Genomic DNA, 19,509 nt, shown 5'->3' with positions numbered 1-19,509 from the left:
GGTGCATACCTGGGTTGCAGGTTCGATCCCCTGCCCTGCTCGGGGCAGGTGCAGGAGGCAACCAAATTAATGTGCCTCTCTTCCACTGAGATTTCTTTCTCTCTTTCTCTCTCTCTCTCCCCATCCCTCCCTTCCACTCTCTCTAAAAAATCAATGGAAAAATATCCTCGGGTAAGGATTTAAAAAAAATCCAAATCCAAACAAACAAAACTCCCAAATCAAAACCTGTTGAGGCTTTGTGTTTGGATCGCATGGGTTTGAGGACTGGCATGGTGACAGCAGCGGTCGGGCCTCCGTGTCTCCAGGTTCTCATTCTAGGTTCCGCCGCAGAGTTTTTCCATGCCATTCTGTACATTTTGAGAAGTGAGCCTTCTGGTGGATTATCAGCGATTTAAAGACAGGTAACTCAGGAAGCCAGGGGATGGGATGGAGTGACAGGCACAGCCACTGGCAGGGAGAGAGACAGACTTATCCATCAGAGAGGCTAAATCTGGGGCAGCAGTCAGCCGCAGGAAAATTTAGACACTCTATCTAGGTCTTTAGCCAGGAAATGAGGACAGTGGGGACCCACTGCACACAGGCCTCACTTAAAGCCATAGCAGCTGAAGGAGGGAAGCCTATAAGCCTATCAGCTGTGAACTCCCTGGGTTTTGGGTACAGAATGTGAGTGAGCCTCACTCGGGGCCCAGCTGGTTCCCGAGGTGAAGGCTGCTCTGGGCAGGCCGGAGGGAGAGCACTGTGCCCCGGCTCGTAGTCCGGGTCAGCTGCCTGCTCCAGATCAGGAACAGAACTCACTGAGTCCTTCTGTCAAGGTTTTTCCTTCCTTCACTTAATCATCCATATAATGGATCTGCCTGTCCCCTGTCCACTCCAGGTCACGGAGATTGTCTGGGTGTGCCTTGTGCCACTTAGAAAGGCATTTGGGACAATGGCCCAGTGATGAGATGGAGATTCTCTGGGCTCTGAGAGGCTGGTTGGTCTAAAGGTGTGGGATCAGGAGACCCAGATTCGAGGTGTTTTTGTTTGTTTGTTTGTTTGTTTTGTGTTTTTTTAAAATATATTTTATTGATTTTTTACAGAGAGGAAGGGAGAGGGATAGAGAGTTAGAAACATCGATGAGAGAGAAACATCGATCAGCTGCTTCCTGCATACTCCCTACTGGGTATGTGCCCACATCCAAGGTACATGCTCTTGGCCAGAATTGAACCTGGGACCCTTGAGTCCGCAGGCTGATGCTCAATCCACTGAGCCAAACCGGTTAGGGCTGTTTTGTGTTTTTTTAAAATATATTTTTATTGATTTCAGAGAGGAAGGGAGAGGAATAGAGAGATAGAAACATCGATGATGAGAGAGATTCATTAATCGGCTGCCTCCTGCACGCCCCCCATTGGGAATCGAGCCCGCAACCCGGGCATGTGCCCTGACCAGGAATCGAACCATGACCTCCTGGTTCATAGGTCAACACTCAACCACTGAGCCATGCCAGTCGGACATCGAGTTTCAACTCTACCACTGACTGTATGGCCTGGGACAAGTTAGTCTCTCGGACCTTCAGTGTCTCCATCTGTGATGCTCTGATAACAGTAATGGCTGTGCCTACCTAGTTCCTGGGTCGCCGTGAGGCTCAATGAAATAGAAAGCAGGGAGTGCTTGGTGAACTGGCAAGGCCCATGCAGATGTGTACTGTGAGATGGTGCAGCCCTGACACCTTCCATGTAGCAGAAAGGGCATGAGCAGAGAGTGCAGGGGCAGCCAACCTGGGCTCATCTGCCCGGGGCCAGAAGACCATGTTCTTTCTGAGTCCCAGGTCCCTCTGGTGTCACTGGCTCCCTGTGTCCTTATCTCTCTCACTCCCCAGAGGAGGGCAGCCTGCCTATTTTTTCTTTTTTGGCCGAACTGTGAGTGCTCAGCCTTGCACATGAGCAGGCTCATGGGAAATCAGAAGTGCCGAGGGGCAAACAGGCACGGTTCTCACTACCTGGGGTGCTCCAGTCAGAACACAGTCTCTGGGAGTCGGAAAATACCTCCCACTTCAAGGAGAGGCTCTTTGCTGACCTTCCTGATGGATATTGATCCTGATCCTGTGACCGTTACCTTTGCATTATGGCTCCATTATTTGAAAGTTCTTTCTTTCATTGAGCTGGGATTTGCCATCCAGTGACTTCTTTCTAACCTTATACTCCTGCAACTTAAGTCAGGCCCAAGAGTCAGAACAAACACTGTATGATGGAGAAAGGTTTTCGCTGAAGCAGGTCTTGGCTGACCTCAGCTGTGGCAAGGTTGCTACAAACACTCATGCCATCCTGGGCTGCAGGAACAGAAGGTTCTGGATACTCCGAGTTTATAGGTTGGGGGTTTCACTCTAATCAGCATTCTCGGGCTGCACCTGGGCATCAGCTTCATTTAGGAGCCATACAGGTGAGATGAAAGGTGGAAAAGAAGTGAGCAGCCGGGACGGAGAGTGTCGTTCTTTTTCCTCTTTAATACATAACCTTTTACTAATGGTAGAAATCATGCTCTTTGTGGAAAACAAACTTATCCTTAATCTCACCATTGACAGACAGCTACTGTCAACTTCTCTGTACATACATATACACTAGAGGCCCGGTGCACAAAAATTTGTGCACTTGGGAGGGTCCCTCAGCCCGGCCTGTGCCCTCTCGCAGTCTGGGACCCCTCGGGGAATGACCACCTGCTGGCTTAGGCCCGGTCCCCAGGGGATTAGGCCTAAGCTGGCAGTCAGACATCCCTCTGGCAGCCTGGGAGCCCTTGGGGGATGTCCACTTGTCAGCGGGGAGCAGGCTCCCACCACCACCGCTGTACTGGCAGTCGTCAGCCTGGCTTGTGGCTGAGCAGAGCTCCCCCTGTGGGAGCACACTGACCACCAGGGGACAGCTCCTGCATTGAGTGTCTGCCCCCTGGTGGTCAGTGTGTGTCATAGTAACCAGTGATTCCCAGTTGCTCTGCTGTTAGGGTCAATTTGCATATTACCCTTTTATTATATAGGATAGAGACCTGGTGCATGGGTGGGGGCCAGCTGGTTTGCCCTGAAGGGTGTCCTGGATCAGGGTGGGGGTCCTGCTGGGGTACCTGGCCAGCCTGGGTGAGGGGCTGAGGGCCATTTTCAGACTGGCCACACCCCCTTCAGGGTGGAGGTCCCCGCTGGGGTGCCTGGCCAGCCTGGGTGAGGGGCTGAGGGCTGTTTGCAGGCTGGCCAAGCCCCCCAGCGGGGACCCTTACCCCATGAGAGTGTGGCCATCCTGGGTGAGGGGTTGATGACTGTTTGCAGGCTGGCCACGGCCCCCAGGGGGGACCTCCACCCTGAAGGGGGTGTGGCCAGGGTAGGGGACCCCTTCAGGGTAGGGGTCCCCACTGAGGTGCCTGGCCAGCCTGGGTGAGGGGTTGATGGCTGTTTGCAGGCTGGCCACGGCCCCCGGCCACCCAAGCTCCCAGTGGAGACTGGCTGGAAGCAGGTATCTGAGATTTATTTAGCTTCTATAATTGAAACTTTGTTGCCTTTTGTGGAGGCCACAGCTGGCCAGAGCAGGCGGGAAGCTTGGCTTCCTCCATCGCCGGGGCAATGAAGCCTCCTGCTTGCTCCAGCTCTGTGGCTGCCGGCTGCCATCTTGGTTGGGTTAATTTGCATATAGTCGCTCTGATCGGCTGGTGGACGTGGCTTGGGTGTAGCGAAGGTACGGTCAATTAGCATCTTTGTCTTTTATTAGTGTAGAGATATATATATCTACACTAATAAAATATATATCTCTATCTTAAGCTTAATAGGATCATATCAGATATTTCGTTTTATGGCCTGCTTTTTCATTATACCTTTATTGACATTGTACATCCAGCAATTTTTCATGTCGTTCAGCATTCTTTGAAAACATCTGTTGTAGTGACCATGTACTGATTCGTTAATATGTAATGTTTCATTTAATTAATCTTCTAATTTTGGATATCTCAGCTGTTGTCACTATTATAAATCACACCACAGTGAACATCCTTATACATCAATCCTGATCTACTTTTATAATTATTTCTTTTAAAATTATTTTTATTTATTGATGAGAGAGAGAAAGAAATAGTGATTTGGTGTTTCACTTATTTATAAATTCATTGGTTGATTTTTTTTTATTAAATCTTTATTGTTCAGATTACATTTGTTCCTCTTTTTTTTCCCCCCCCATAACTCCCCTCCTCCCCGTTCCCGCCCCACCCTCCACCCTCACTCCCCACCCACTGTCCTCATCCATAGGTGCACGATTTTTGTCCAGTCTCTTCCCGCATCTCCCATTCCCCTTTCCCCCCGAAGAATAGTCAGTCCATTCCCTTTCTATGTCCCTGATTCCTTATAATCACCAGTTCATTCTGTACATCAGGTTATTTATTCACTTGATTCTTAGATTCACTTGTTGATAGATGCATGTTTGTTGTTCACAATTTGTAACTTTACCTTTTTCTTCTTCCTCTTCTTAAAGGATACCTTTCAGCATTTCATATAATACTGGTTTAGTGGTGATGAACTCCTTAGGCTTTTCCTTATCTGTGAAGCTCTTTATCTGACCTTCAATTCTGAATGATAGCTTTGCTGGATAAAGTACTCTTGGTTGTAGGTTCTTGGTATTCAGTACTTTGAATATTTCTTGCCATTCCCTTCTGGCCTGCAAAGTTTCTGTTGAGAAATCAGCTGACAGTCGTATGGGTATTCCCTTGTAGGTAATTGAGTCTCTTTCTCTTGCTGCTTTTAAGATTCTCTCTTTGTCTTTTGCTCTTGGCATTTTAATTATGATGTGTCTTGGTGTGGTCCTCTTTGGATTCCTTTTGTTTGGGGTTCTCTTCACTTCTTGGACCTGTAAGTCCATTTCTTTCACCAGGTGGGGGAAGTTTTCTGCCATTATTTCTTCAAATAGGTTTTCAATATCTTGCTGTCTCTCATCTTTTGGCACCCCAATAATTCTGATATTAGTGCGCTTGAAGCTGTCCCAGAGGCTCCTTACACTATCTTCATATTTTCGGATTCTTTTTTCATTTTGCTTTTCCGGTTGGGTGTTTTTAGCTTCTTCACATTTCAAATCTTTGGCTTGATTCTTGCGCTCCTCTGGTCTGCTATTGGGTATAATAGTCTTTATTTCAGTCAGTGTATGCTTAATTTCTAGTTGTTTCTTTATCATAGCATCGAGGGTCTCATTAGTTTTCGTGAGGCTCTCATCAAGTTTATTGGCAGCTTCTAGCACATTATTGCAAGCCCTCAAAATTGCGTTTTTTAGCTCTATATCCTCCATTTCTGTCATGTTTTTTTGTCTCCGCATTTTTTATGCTTTCTTGGTGCACCCCCTTGTGGTCTTTGTGCGCAGTCTTGTTCTAGTTAAGCCTTGATTGTTGTAGTTAATACTAGAGGGATTTGACCACCAGGCTGACTGGCTGTGAGAATCAGCTGTGGGAAAACTTCTGTCCTCTGGGGAGGTGCTAATCTAGCCTTTGCCTGAGGCGATCCAGCAAATGGCTCTGCGCAGGGCTTGGGCAGGGCGGGCTCAACAGGGTGGGCGGAGGGAGCAGTTATGGCTGCTCTCAGTCCCGTTCCCAGAGGCTCTGCTTCTCAGAACCCCGGCAACCGCTGCAAACCTCGGAGAGAAAGCTGCCCTCACGTTCCAACTGATGCCGGACAATCCTGCTTCTCCCGTCTGAGTCTGAGTCCCTAGAGACTCGCCCGGATCTGGAGCCCAGAGTCTGAGACTCACTCCCGACCGAAAACGACAACGGCGTCCTCAGCCACCAGCCCGCCCTGCGCGCGCACCTCCGCACCTTTAAATTTTCCACACTGCGCCTCTTCTGAGCCTCGGCACGCTGCTGTCTTTCCTTCTAGTTGAAGAGTCTCTCCTCAGCCAGCCTTCCTGTGGTTCTGGGTGATGTCCGTTCCGTCTTTTAGTTGTATTTTTGAAGTGGTTGTTTGCGGCAGCAGTCTCTGGTGTTTACCTATGCCGCCATCTTCGCCTGTCTCCATTGGTTGATTTTTGCATGTGCCCTGACTGAGGATCAAACCTGCAACCTTGTTGTATTGGGACAACTCTCTCACCAACTGAGCTACCCAGCCAGGGCCTCTAATTATTTCTTTTTAAAAAATATATATATTTTTATTGACTTCAGAGAGGAAAGGAGAGGGAGAGAGAAGTAGAAACATCTATGATAAGCGATTATCATTGATCAGCTGCCTCCTGCATGCCCCACTCTGGGGATTGAGCCTGCAACCCGGGCATGTGCCCTGACCAGGAATCGAACCGTGACCTCCTAGTTCATATGTCAGTGCTCAACCACTGAGCCACACAGGCTGGGCTAATATCTTTAGCATAGACTCCTGTAGGTAGAATTACTGATGCAAAGGGCAAAAACCTTTAAGACTCCTGATTAGATGAGCTAGTTTCCTGGAAACACATTTCCTTAGGGGAAAAAAGACTCCTGATGCCTATTGCCAAATTGCTTTTCAGAAACTTTGTACCTATTTACCAGTACACTCTTATTAGCAGTGTATGGACATTTTCATGGCATTGTAATAATTTACTTTCTCCCATTTTTAATTACAAAAGATATCCCCGCCCTGGCTGATTTGGCTCAGTAGATAGGGCATTGGCCTGTGGACTGAAGCATCCCAGGTTTAATTCCTGTCAAGGGCACATGCCCGGGTTTTGGTCTTGATCTCTAGTAGGGGCCGTGCAGGAGCAGCTGGCCAATGATTCTCTCTCATATCTCTATCATTCTCCTGTCCTCTCTGAAATCAATAAAAATATATCTATATATAAAAAGATATCCCAGTGTCATGGTAAGTACAGGGAAAAGGGGCTCTCCAGGGAGAAGAAACCAAGGGTGTGGGTGGCATCCTCCAGCTGGGTCCTGGGTGACCTCTTCTGTACCATCAAAAACCAGGTACCTACAAGAGCCGGGTGCCTATAAAGGCCAGCTAGCTTCCCTGGTGTTTTTTCAGGTCTAAAATCAGGGATGCTTGCAGCCTATAACTTCCCTGGCCCCCTGAACAGCCCTCCCACAGCAGGCAGAGGCCACATACAGGTTTATCATCACTAGTAATACCAAGTGTCAGCTACTGAGAATGTATCAAAAATAGAGGTTTTTCAAACTCTGAAACTCTGAACTTTTCTTTCATTAAAAAGGGGGTGCCCTAACCTGTTTGGCTCAGTGGATAGAGCGTCGGCCTGCGGACTGAAGGGTCCCAGGTTAGATTCTGGTCAAGGGCATGTACCTTGGTTGCGGGCACATCCCCAGTAGGGGGTGTGCAGGAGGCAGCTGATCGATGTTTCTTTCTCATCGATGTTTCTAACTCTCTATCCCTCTCCCTTCCTCTCTGTAAAAAATAAATAAAATATATTTTTAAAAAGGGGGGGCATTTACAAGCATAAAAATTTAATTATATTTATATTATGTCTATATATGGCTATGTCTACTGCAATGACACAAATCTCCAAAATATTAGTGGCTTTGAACAGTGACCATCTATTTCTCACTCAGCTACCTGGGTCAGCTGGGGACTCTGCTCCACATCTCCTCTCAGGGATCCAGGCTAATCAAGCCTCCATCGTTTGCAGCAACAGTGACTACCATGGAAGGGGAAAGGGAACATAGCGTGTCAGGCCCCGTCTCTTAAAGGCATCTGCCTGGAAGGGACATACTTCTGCTCACATTCCATTGGCCTTAGCCAGTCCCATGGGCCCGCCCAGCTTTTGCAGGTACACTGTGGCTGTGCGGTGTGCCCAGAGGGGCATCAGAATGCCAGTGAGCAGCCCTCATGGTGACCATCAGTGAGCCACATCAAGAGAGACAATGATCAGAAAGAAAAACTTCTTTGGGTAAGAAGCTTAGGAAAGGAGGGCTTGGGGTTTGGAATCAGATCTTCCCTTTCCTTTAGGTTTTATTCTTTCTCTGTATCTCTCAAAGCCAATGGCAACTTCTCCCACCAGCTAGCCCCACTCCTAGGTGGGGTTTCCATGATCCTTGAGAACAAAGCCCCTGGGCGAAAAATGAGAGTATCATTTGGAGCTAGAAGATGAGAAAGGAAGTGGATCTGGAAGTAATATCCTTCCACAGTGTGAAGTGTGGAGGAGCAAAGCAGTCATCACAAATAGGCTTCTTTCTAGTCAAGCTTCACTTGAAGTGTACCCCCAACACCCCCTGCCATCGGAAGTCAGAAAACAGGAGCCCTGAGGCCACATGCTTGATGGGAACACCCTTGCGCCAGCATTCCTGGAGGGACTGGTTGGGCCCCTGGGGCCAGAGTGTCCTGGGCTTCTGGCTCTTCTGTTCCCTTGGAGCTGAGTAGAGGGGAGGCTGCAGCCACCTGTGCTCATTGCTTCGAAGATGCTGTGAGAAAAAAATAATGACTTTTGGGGTGGGAATGGCTTCTCTTTGCCACTTCTAATAGATGTCACTTCAAAGATCTTTAAAGGAAATGCATACTCCCCACTCTATCCTCCGGGACTTGAGGGCCAGACCATGTGCCTTAGGGTGTGAGTGCCATCTAGAATTATCATCGCGTCCAGTCACAGGAAATAATGCTGGGATCATTTCTAAACCCTGCCTTCAGCTTGCTGAGTGAGCCCAGGTCATCACAGGTTTTGGTTTGGAGACTGTGTCATTGAGGGGACCAGGGCTCAGCAGGACTCAATTTCACGTTTGGTCCAGCGCATGCCCCAGGCTGTGCTGAATCCCAGAGGGTCCCCTGGGTTAGAGTGGGGGTTCCCTTTGCTGCCCGTGACTCTTGCTTCTCTCTATTCTCTTCAGGAGCTCGAGCGCCTTAACCAGGTGCTGGAGGCTGAGAAGCAGCAGTTTGAGGAGGTGGTGCAGGAGCTGAGAATGGAGCAGGAGCAGATCAAGAGGTGGTGGTGGTGCCGCGGGAGGGCGGTGCATCTGGGCTAGTATGGCATCAGGAACCGCGCTCCTAGTCAGCCCTGGGGAGGCCCCCGCCCAGGAGGTCCTCTCTACTTGATGACTTGGTTTGGTCTATCTCCCCAATGCTCCAGGCCTCGGGGTGTGCCCAGAAAAAGCTGTAGTTCCCACACAAATGGGCCACTTCTGCCCACTGAGGCATGAGGCCTGGGCAGGTGCAGACAGGCCTCCCCCAAGCAACAAGCCCTCCTGCCGCTGTCAACCCTTCCTTTCCCGGGGCAGACAGGACAAGCTGGTCTGGAGGTGCCATTAGCCAAGATCCCCAACATTCCCTGTCTCTCTTGCGCAACCCCTTCACCTTCTGGCTAGTGATATCCCTTGGGATCTTTAGTCCTGTGCATGGTGTACAAACCAGTTGCACATTATGATCATTTAACAGAATTAGAGTTAAAGGTAGAGCCCAGGTATCTATATTTTTAAGAAGCCCCCAGGTCATTCTGATGCAGCCTATTCAGGAATGTGGGGACCTCTGCTCTTGGACGGTGATGGTGGTATGATTATCCTCATCATTATCAATCATTAGTGATAGCCCAGACAGACTTTCCTTGCAACAGTCTTACAAAGGAAGTCATTTGACATAAAACTGAGAGAGGGAGAAGCTCAGAGAATCTTACCAAGTCAATAGCCAAACACCTGCTCACTTTCAGAATCGTGCCAGACCCTGGAGTAGAAGACTAGTCCTCTCCCTGAAGATGTGGTGGGGAAAACCAGACTGATACCCGGGAAACATCAGCACAATAATATATAACCAAGTGCTCGGAGGCACGGGGCAGCCCTGTGTTCCAGGAACTAAGATATATGCATAATCCTTATGGGCTTGAACGGAGATTGGACTGAGCTGGGCCTTGAAGATGGATTTGGAAAATTGGGCAGGAGAAAGGGAAAGACATTCCAAGCAGGAGGAGGGGAGACCAGGTGTAAAGGCCTGAGGTGGCCTAGGTTCCTTAAGAAAGCAGCAAGAGTTTGTCACCCCAGAGAAAGGCCTCTGCCACGTACCACGTCAGTATGTGGGTTCTAGCAGGGACGACAGGGTGCTAGAACCCCAGTGCTTCTCTGCCTGTGGGTGCCCCTGGGTTTACCCCACTGACAAATGCATGAGTATCGAGAGCAAGTGACTTCAACCCCACTTGGCGGGGATCTCCTTTCAGCCCGGGGTCCCTACATCTGCTGGCAGGACCCAGCCATGCGGAGGGGCTGGCCTTCCCAGGACCCCACTGAGCCTTATTGGGAGGTGAAACAAGCTATTCTAGGTACAGAGGGGACTAGGAGGGGTGAGCGCCGCCATACTCATACCCTGTGTCCCCACAGGGAGCTAGAACTGACTGCAAGATGCCTCAAGGGTGTGGAGCAAGAGAAAAAGGAGCTGAGGCACTTCACGGAGTCCTTGCAGCAGACGCTGGAGGTGAGGGGCCGCTGGCGGGCTGGTTGGTGAGGCTGCGGGATACTGTTTTTTTTCTAACTGCTTGCCTAGTTACTGAGCCATCTGCAAGGGTAACAGGGCGCCAAAGGTCACTGACCTAAGGGACTCTTCTCTGTGGACGTTTGGGAACTCTAGCCGACTCAAGTTTGCCCTTGCTATGACCATGGCCTCAGGAAATCCACCTTCTTCAGTGCTTACGTTCTTTTACAGATGGAGGATTGATCAGGATGGGAGGCGGGCCGCCCACCACTTCCTTCTTGTGGCTCATTCATTGAGCTGATCCGGGTGAAATTGAGCAGGAAGGGAAATCGGCTGCCAGGTCACCTCCATTTGATACCCACAGAAACTCGGGGGGAAGGTGGCATGTGTCAAGGACAAAGAGCCAACTCTCCAGGATGGCATGCAAGTGCAGACTCTGGCCCCAGCCTCTCCTCCACTGTTGCCCTCTGCTGCCCTTCCACACCCAGAGGAGACACCGCCCCCTATTCCACATGCCCCCCGGAAACCAAGTGCTCTCATCCTCCACACCTTTGCCCATACGGTCCCTTCTACACAATGTCCTTTCACCTCTTTTTTGCCTGGAGAACTCTTTCATCCTTCTCAGGTGCAGACAGGCGTGGACATCATGCTGGTCAAGCTTCCCTGCCTCTGCGTAGCAGGAATTTGCTCTGAGCTCTGGGCTCCCACAGCACTTTGTTATGGCACTGAACACGGGAGGCTGTGTTTTCTAAACTGTGAGCTTCACTAGGCAGTGTCTTAAGGTCTTTGCAAGCCCAGCACTTTAAAGTGAGCTTGGCATGTCAGGGGGATCTCAACGTTTACTGAATTAATGAACTGCCTGGCAGACTGCAAGGGTTTCTCGTCTCTCTCCGCTGACTGGGGCTTTGTTTGTGGTGCCTTTATTTGTTTATCTTTCTCCATTTCATATCATAGGAGGTGGTTCCCTTGAATGGTTTCAACTCCAGAATTTCCGGGATGGGCAAGATCCCAGTCTGATATATGGGGAGAACATAAACCAGCTCTTAGTCTGGTCCTGTTGGGTGTTTTTCACGTGTCCCCAACACATTCCTTCACTTGCTGCTAGAGGAACAAGAACCCCAGAGGGTCATGGTGCCCTTGGGTCTTGGTGCCCCCTGGTTATAGTTGGGTCACTTCCCCTGGAAGCCTCATTGGGCTCCTCTCTGACTCCCTCGATGGAGGGGTAACCTTGCCTTATTGTGAGGAAGATCTTGGTTGGCCTTTTACCTCAAGGGAAGAACGGAGACATTCCAGGTGTCCCTCATACAGGACTGAGAGTGGAGGGCACCACTCCCTGGAATTGGAAGGCAGGTGAGGGAAACCATGGTGGGGAACCTAAATTAGGCTCTTTCTCTTCCGTCTCTCCCTTCTTCCCATCCCTCCATGCCAGGAGCTCTCCATAGAGAAGAAGAAAACCCTGGAAATGCTGGAGGAGAATGAGAACCAACTGGAGACACTGGCCAATCAGAGCGAGCAGCCCTCTCCCAGTGGGGGTCTCCATAGCAACCTGAGGCAGATCGAGGGGAAGATGCAGCAGCTCTTGGAAGAGAAGCTCCTGGCAGAGAAGCGGTGAGGAGCCCTGGACCCATGGGTCCATGATGGGCTTTGGGGATCGGTAATTTCCTTGAACTGGACACCTGGACTTTCGGGTTCTAGTTGCCATTGCCCAGATAGGTCACTCACTCCCTTCTGCCCAGGACTCAGTTTTCCCACCAGGCAAATGGGAAGAGAACCTTCACTACCCAGAACTGACTGGATCATTATCTCTTCCAAAGGTGTGAGCTATACAGACACTCACTAGGTCCGTATAACAGTGCTTTGTGGCCTGCTGCGAAGGTCCTCTTAGATCCCTTTTACAGACGAGGACACTGAGCCTTGAGAGTTCTAGGACTTTCCTGAGGTCACAGAACCAGCAAGACCTGGACCCAGGACTCAGGTTTTCTGACTGTAAGACGGGCTCCCCTCACCTGACCACACTGCTCCCCTCATCACCTGGGTGACAGCACCCAGAATGTTTGGGGGCTCCTGCAGCCTGGGCCTCAGATTTCTTCAGCCAGTTCTCTCTGAGGGGCTGTCCTCCCAGTGGAAACCCCCTTTGGTGAGTGAGCCCTGACTGAGTGCCTTTCCCGGGCAGGATGAAGGAGAACGAGGAGCGCTCACGGGCCCTGGAGGAGGAGCGTGAGTTCTACTCCAGCCAGTCCCAGGCGCTGCAGAACTCGCTGCAGGAGCTGACAGCACAGAAGCAGCAGGCCGAGCAGGAGCTCAAGGTGCCTCCCCTCACCTGGGGACTCCCCTCACGTCCCTGCACTTCACCAGCAACCACCTGAATCATCTCTGCCCACCTGACCAGCCAGGGGCAGGCGATGGAGCCACGAGGGGAAGCAGTGGGCCTGCCACTTCTGTGGGGCACCATTGCTATGTGTGGGGTCAAGTCCAGGCCATCTGGGCAAGGGTGTAAGACAGGAGGCAGGAGGTAGTAACTTCCACCCACGTCCAAAGGCGAGAAAGCCCACTCGAGTCAGGGGGGATCAGGCAAGGCTTCCAGGGGAGATGGCAACTGCCCCCCAGAACCCCACATCTCTCCTTCTCTCTCCCTTCAGGCCGAGGTGAAGGTCCGTATGGACCTGGAGAGACGTCTGCGGGAGGCCGAGGCGGCCTTGAGGAGCCTGGAACAAGGCCTCAACTCCAAGGTGCGGAACAAGGAGAAGGAGGAGAGGATGCGGGCTGACGTGAGCCATCTGAAAAGTAAGCTCTGCCCTCGGTGCCCGGCCCCTCAGCCTGTGGAGCCTGGACAAGGGCTAGTGCCCCCACACAGGGCCTGGTGTGCATTAGATGGTCTATCAGTGGTCGGCAAACTCATTAGTCAACAGAGCCAAATATCAACAGTACGACGATTGAAATTTCATTTGAGAGCCAAATTTTTTAAACTTAAACTATACAGGTAGGTACATTGTTATTAACTTAATTACGGTACTCCTAAGGCTTAGGAAGAGCCACACTCAAGGGGCCAAAGAGCCGCATGTGGCTCGAGAGCCGCAGTTTGCCGACCACGGGTCTAGATATTCATGGAGTGTCTCCAGGTTCCTGCCTGCCAGCATCTTCTTGATGCTGCTTCCTTTCAGCTGTAGGACCTGGGGAGGGGGCAGGGGAGAAAGCCTGCAGTTCTGCCCCCTCCAGTAGGTGGCTCTGGTCTCCCAAAGGATGGGCTCTAAGTGTTTCTCTATTCCTGGCACCTGGATCCTGGGCGGGGCGGGGCGGGGCGGGGCGGGGCAGGCCGGCGGGAGGGGAAACGCAGTGAACTTGGGCGCAGGGTTCTTCGAGGAGTGCATCCGGAATGCCGAGCTGGAGGCCAAGATGCCGGTCATCATGAAGAACTCCGTGTACATCCACAAGGCGGCCACGCGCCGCATCAAGAGCTGCCGTTTCCACCGGCGCCGGTCCACCACCTCCTGGAACGACAGTGAGTGTGGGCGTCTGTGTGCCCCGTGGGGTGGGGATGGTCACAGGCCGCAGTGACACAAGGGAAGAGGGCAGGGTGGGAGGCCTGGCCCAGCTCTGAGGCCGGACAGTGTGGCCTTGACCCTGCCCCACCAGCCTTGGGCTTTTCCCAGCGTTAGGGGAGCCCGTGGGTGGGAAGGGGCTGTGGGCTGGGATTGGGGGCAGAGCCACGCCTTGTGGAGGAAGGACTTCACCAGCGGTGGGGCCATCGTCTCCCCAGTGAAGCCGTCCCAGTCCTTCATGACCTCCCAGCTGGAAGCCAACAACATAGAGGAGCTGAAGGAGGTGGCCAAGCGGCTGAGCCGAGACCAGCGCTTCCGGGAATCCATCTACCACATCATGGTGACCCAGCCCGGACCATCCTCAGCGCTTCCTCTTCCTCGGGGAGGAAAGTGATGGCTGTCCTCCCGGCCTCCCGGGTCTTTCCTGGGCGGGGCTGGGAAGACCTGCAGGGGGAGGCTGACTACCTGGCTTCTCTCAGCTCTCCTCGGGGCCTGCGCCTCACCCTCAGAGGACAGGGATGCCACCTCCCTTACCACCCCTACCCCAGACCCTGCCCTTGGGTCTATGCCAGGCCCGTGCAGGCCCCAGCTGGGTGCTGCCCGGTTGTCAGGATGAGGCCAGGAAGAGGCCTGGTTGCATGTGGAGGCTTGTTTTCTCGGTTAGGGAGTGAGGTGGGCAGGCCCACAGCTCTCTGTCGTGCCCACTCTACCTCTCTGTGACTCGCCACCTGCCGGTCCTGGTGTGTGAAGGCCTCTCCTCCCCACCTTGACCCTTGCTTCCGGGGGGCTTCCTCACCCTCTCTTTGCTTCAGCGACCCACAGACATCCCTCAATCGAGGGCCCTCGCGTTGACCACATTGTGAGGCAGGAAGAAAGACCTAGGGCAGAAGCTCTGGGTACATGACACACTCCACCCCACAGTATCACCTTCCCTGAGGTTGGGCGCTGGCTGTGGGATCACCCGCTCACTCCCCTCCTCAGGCGAGCTCACCCATCTACAGCCTCAGACCTATGAGGGTGATGCAACCCTCACCTTCCCCCTGCATCCTGCCTGCTTAGGTAGTAGGGCTCTGGGCCCTGGCTGGGAGCTGGGGCAGCAGGGACACGGAGAGCTCTCCCAGAGGATGCAGGGCAAGTCAGGGAGTGGATGAAGGCGGCCCTGGCTCCTTCACTATCTTCTCTTGATTGAACAGGGAGGCAGCTCCCTCTGGCTACGGCGGCCCTGCTGGTCCGTGGGGTCACAGACCACTCTCTCCAGCTGACCCTGCTTTGGTGGCCTTACTCCACCTCTCCCTGCAGAGGCTTTACCCGGTGAAGCAGTGTGACCATGAACCCTGCAAGATGGGGGCCTGGGCCTGTGACATGGCCAGTAGCCATTGGTTGGCCCCGAGTCATCAGGGGTGAAGCTGAAACATCCATCGCTTTTTTGTGGAAAACCACCACCCTCCATGAGGCTGGGGCTGTGTGTGTCTCACCCATGGACAGTCTACCCAGCTCTTCTCCCTCTAGAACACCCTCCAAAGCTTCCTGAGTCTGTTGGTCTCCCCAGAAAGGGGTGTCTGTAGGATCGGGGTGCTCAGGGACACTGGTGGTATGAAAGGTGCTGATTCTCTGCTGCTTGGAAAACCAAGTGAGGAGCCCAGTCTGAGAGAGAGTCAGGAGGCTGCAGGGGAAGTCCCGTGAGGCGCAGGTCCCTGGGGAAGAGGAGTGTTGCTGGCTCGTGTCCACTGCTCTGTGCTCAGACCTGCCTGGTGAAACTAACCTCGGTGGTCCTGCCTCAGGGGCGGGTGGACTTTGATGGCTTCAGCCAGTCTCTTCGGAGTTTAGAGGGGGACGGAGGGGGAGGCTTCAGAATCAATGCATCTAAATAAATCGGAGTCTAAATGTAAAATCTTTAAACATGTAGAAAGCTGCATAAACCTGCAAATAACTTATCTAATATGTATGTAGGATGGACTTTGAAATGAGGGGGAAGGTTGATAAAAGCAAGATTACTGTTTTATTTTTTTGTTTCTTTGTTTTTAAAGAATTAGATTAATAATGATTTGCTCTTGGAGAAAGATCTTTTGGAAACTTTCAAATGCATTCCCCCTGTCCTTCCAGGCAAATTATTAACCAGAAAGGAAAATGTTTTTCCATGCACATTCAGCAATCCCTAGTTTCTTTCCTTCTGTTTCATCCTGTACTTAACCGTGCCTCAGGCAAATCTTGGTTCTCTTCAACCAACTGGTCAATTCATAAGTATGTATTTGTTAAAAAGTCACTATGTACCTAGCACTGTAAATAGAAAAAGAGCAAAATACTATATGAAAATATGCAAAGGTGGAAATTGCTTACTGGAAATATATTGATTTGATTTTTTTTTTTTTTAAACAAAACCCTTTATTCCTTGGCCTATTAAATGTTTCCTGCAGTATTCCTTGTGGTTGGTCATTGCTGAAGAGATGTTGCCACCTGCAGGCCAAGTGTTGAATTACAGAAATGCTGGCTTGTACTCGGACATGCACCCAAGTTTCTGGGCATATGAGGAAGTACTCCCTGCTGCTGCACCTCCTAGGAGTGGCTTCTAACTAATTAACTGAAAAATATGTTTCCGCCTGAGGTCCTGGATGTCCCCATGTAACAAGGGCTATCAGCTGGGTGTTCTGATTTGAGCACAGACCACGCTTTGGTGTTGTAATCATGTAAGGAAGAGCAAGAAATAGTAATGACTGGTTTCTCCTGTGTGGTTTATTTCCGGATGCAATAGATGATCTGTCATCGTGCCGGGACTGTCTTGGTTTGTGCTGTGTCTCAGAAAATTAAGAACGGCTCCCCCGTTTGCTATCCTAAGTGTTCCAGTTTGGATGAGAGTTCCGTGGTCATCCGCTTTCCCCCGATGATATGTTAGTGGGTGAAGCATGAGACCTGTAAAATACGGGGTTCTGCCCCTGGGAAGGGTCCACTGTCTGTACTTGTCTCTGGAGGATGTAATTCTTGCCCCCCACCATCCTATCCCACCCACCTCCACAGGACCTGGGCAGCCTGTGGGTGCTCAGATACCATCCCCATGAAATTTGGAGCCCCTCCTCAAAGAGGAGGAACAGAAGCTTGCTCAAGTCTCTGGGTGTGTCGGATTTGGTGTAACTAGAAAGTAGTTCTTCAAACCCACCAGATGAGGGGGCTGCTCTGGAGCCCTCAGATAAAGGCCAGCGGCCCCTGGGGAACCTTATGCTTCTGTGATGAGCCAGGATGGTGCTGTTCAGACCCCTGAGCCACTGCAAGGGTTCCCCAAAGTGAGAAACCCTGCAGGTTTGGCAGGGTGAGTGGGGGAAGCTGCTGACTTCTCTTATCTCGCCCCACCCCTGGGGATGAGGGGGAAGGAATGTCCTTTGTGAGGCGTTGGGAGAGGATATGGTGTTCTTGACACGTGGAAACAGACCCACTCCCAGACATCTAAAGCAACTGGTTATTCAAACTGCCTAGCAGGTGTGGATAGGTGTGATGTAATGTTTCAGATTCAGTTCCTGGCTCTGCACATCCCTTCTCCCCTTCCCTCCCCTAGACTTGGGCTTCCACTCATGAGCTCCCCTCTCCATCCTGCTGGGTTAGACGTGCTCAGGGGCAGATCAGGAAGCACTCCAAGCCCAGGAATCCTAGGGGTTGTGGGTCAATAAACTAGATCCCCTTGTGGTGAATTCTCCCTGCACTGTCACTACGTGTCTGCTACAGTCTGGCATCCTGTGTCCCTCTGGCTCCACCTCTGGGTGGGACTGGACAGTCAGGCAATCAGGTGGGGAAGTTGGAGGGAGACAGGGCTGCTCAAAGGCTGGAATTCAGGGCCCCCTCAGGGCCTCCAGGAGATACCCAGGCAGTAGCAGAGCCAGCTGGGGTGCCTTTGGGGCTCCTCTCTTTGTACTCCGCCTTACTTCCCCTGGAGGATCTGACACCTGCCTCAGGGCTGAGCCCTACTGTGAACAGACTCAACTGCCCTCTTATCTTATGGCTGCTGGGCTTCAAGGGTCACTGACCACAAGGAGAAACTCCTCTTGCAGAGCAGTGACCTTGTCCACTAGCAGCTGAGGGGAGGAAGCTGCCACGCTCTGCCTGCTGCTGTGGGAGTGGAAGAATGGGAGGTGTGTGTGGCGCGGGGCGGGGGTGGGGGGTGGGGGGTGGGGGGGGGGAGGGTTCTGAAGGTAAAAGTTCAGGCCTTGGATTCACCTCTTTCCAGCTGTGGCTTTTGCGGTGATTATTTAAAATGTCTTATATATACAGCCCACCTGGCATGGCTTAGTGGTTGAGCATTGACCTATGAACCAGTTGCAGGCTTGATCCTCTGGGGGGCGTGCAGGAGGCAGCCGATCAATGATTCTCTCATCATTGATGTTTCTATCTCTCCCTCTCCCTTCTTCTCTGAAATCAATAAAAATATATATTTAAAAAATTAAATGTCTTACATATTCATAAAATTCTTATTAAGTAGGATATACACCTCAGATCTCACCAGTTGCTCAGAGCCCCTACAGTTCTGAAGTTCTGTGATCTGGGAACTTGCAACCCTGGAATCAATAGAACAATCTGGCTCAGGCTGGATTTGGTGCCATGCTGTTATCAGATGAAATTAAAAAAATAATTTTTTTTTAGTTTCAAGGTGAGAATAGGAAAGAGGCTGGTTTATCACCACAAGGTCGTTGTGACTAATGGCTTTTGCTTGGAAGGCTTTCCTGGGAAAGGAAAGGTGTCCATTCTCATGTTCACCCTGTTGTCTGTGGCCATCTGTCAGCATCACTTCCTTTCTTCTTCATTCAGTAAATATTTACCAGGATTCTGTCATGAAGTCAAGCACCGACCATGTGCTCATCCCTATTGCTTATTGATGTGTTTTTTTTATTGTGGTGAAATATACATAATATAAAAGTTACCATTTTAACCGTACAGTTTAACAATGTAAGGCATATTTACATTATTGTGCAACCAACTCCAGAACGTCTCATCTTGCTAACCTGGAATTCTACATCCATTAAACTACTCCCTGTTTCTCCCTACCCCCACCCCCTTGCCACCTCCATTCTACTTTCTGTTTCTGTGACTTTGACTACTTCAGTTGCCTCATGAAAGTGGAATTGTCATTATTTGTGTTGTGTGTGTGTGTGTGTGTGTGTGTGTGTGTGTGTGTGACTAGCTGCTTATTTCACTTAACACAATGTCCTTGAGGTTCATTCATGTTGTAATTTACTTTTATTACAAAAATTTTATTGGTTTTTAGAGAGAATGGGAGAGGGAGAGCGAGAAAGAAACATTGATGGGAGAGCTGAGCAGCTGTCAGCTGCCTCCTGCATGCCCCCTCCCTGGAATTGAGCCCAGCAACCCTGGCATGTGCCCTGACTTGGAATCCAACCGGCAGCCTTTCAGTGCATGGGACGATGCTCAACTAACTGAGCCGCTTGGGCCACGGTAGAATTTCCTTCCTTTTTTTTTTTGGTTTTTGTTGTTTGTTTGTTTTATTTTTGCAACAGAGATCAGCTTTTATTGAATGTGTTACAAAAGAGCTAGTTTAGTCAAAAAGACCAAAGTCCATGTCATCATCAGACTCCTCAAATTCTTTCTTTGCTTCCACTTTCTTCTCCTCAGCTGGGGCAGCAG

At 51.0% G+C, this 19,509-nt stretch overlaps 1 protein-coding gene across 3 annotated transcripts in view; it reads left to right on the top strand.

Moving 5' to 3' along the window:
* PLEKHD1 (pleckstrin homology and coiled-coil domain containing D1) overlaps positions 1–16,303 on the top strand; it is a 30,550-nt gene extending 14,247 nt beyond the window's left edge. For all 3 annotated transcript variants that reach the window (XM_070417582.1, XM_070417572.1, XM_070417562.1), the window contains 7 exons: positions 8,785–8,879; positions 10,258–10,351; positions 11,778–11,956; positions 12,522–12,654; positions 12,988–13,132; positions 13,698–13,847; positions 14,106–16,303. In XM_070417582.1, the coding sequence (XP_070273683.1) occupies positions 8,785–8,879; positions 10,258–10,351; positions 11,778–11,956; positions 12,522–12,654; positions 12,988–13,132; positions 13,698–13,847; positions 14,106–14,281 (972 nt within the window). In that variant the 3' untranslated portion in view covers positions 14,282–16,303. The remainder of the gene's footprint in view (positions 1–8,784; positions 8,880–10,257; positions 10,352–11,777; positions 11,957–12,521; positions 12,655–12,987; positions 13,133–13,697; positions 13,848–14,105) is intronic.
* The last annotated feature ends 3,206 nt before the right edge of the window (positions 16,304–19,509 follow it).

Source organism: Myotis yumanensis, unplaced genomic scaffold, assembly GCF_028538775.1.
Source record: "Myotis yumanensis isolate MYYU_CA2020_CCGP unplaced genomic scaffold, mMyoYum1.0.hap1 SCAF_1, whole genome shotgun sequence".
Classification (NCBI taxonomy): domain Eukaryota; kingdom Metazoa; phylum Chordata; class Mammalia; order Chiroptera; family Vespertilionidae; genus Myotis; species Myotis yumanensis.
This window is presented reverse-complemented; position numbering and strand designations above follow the sequence as displayed.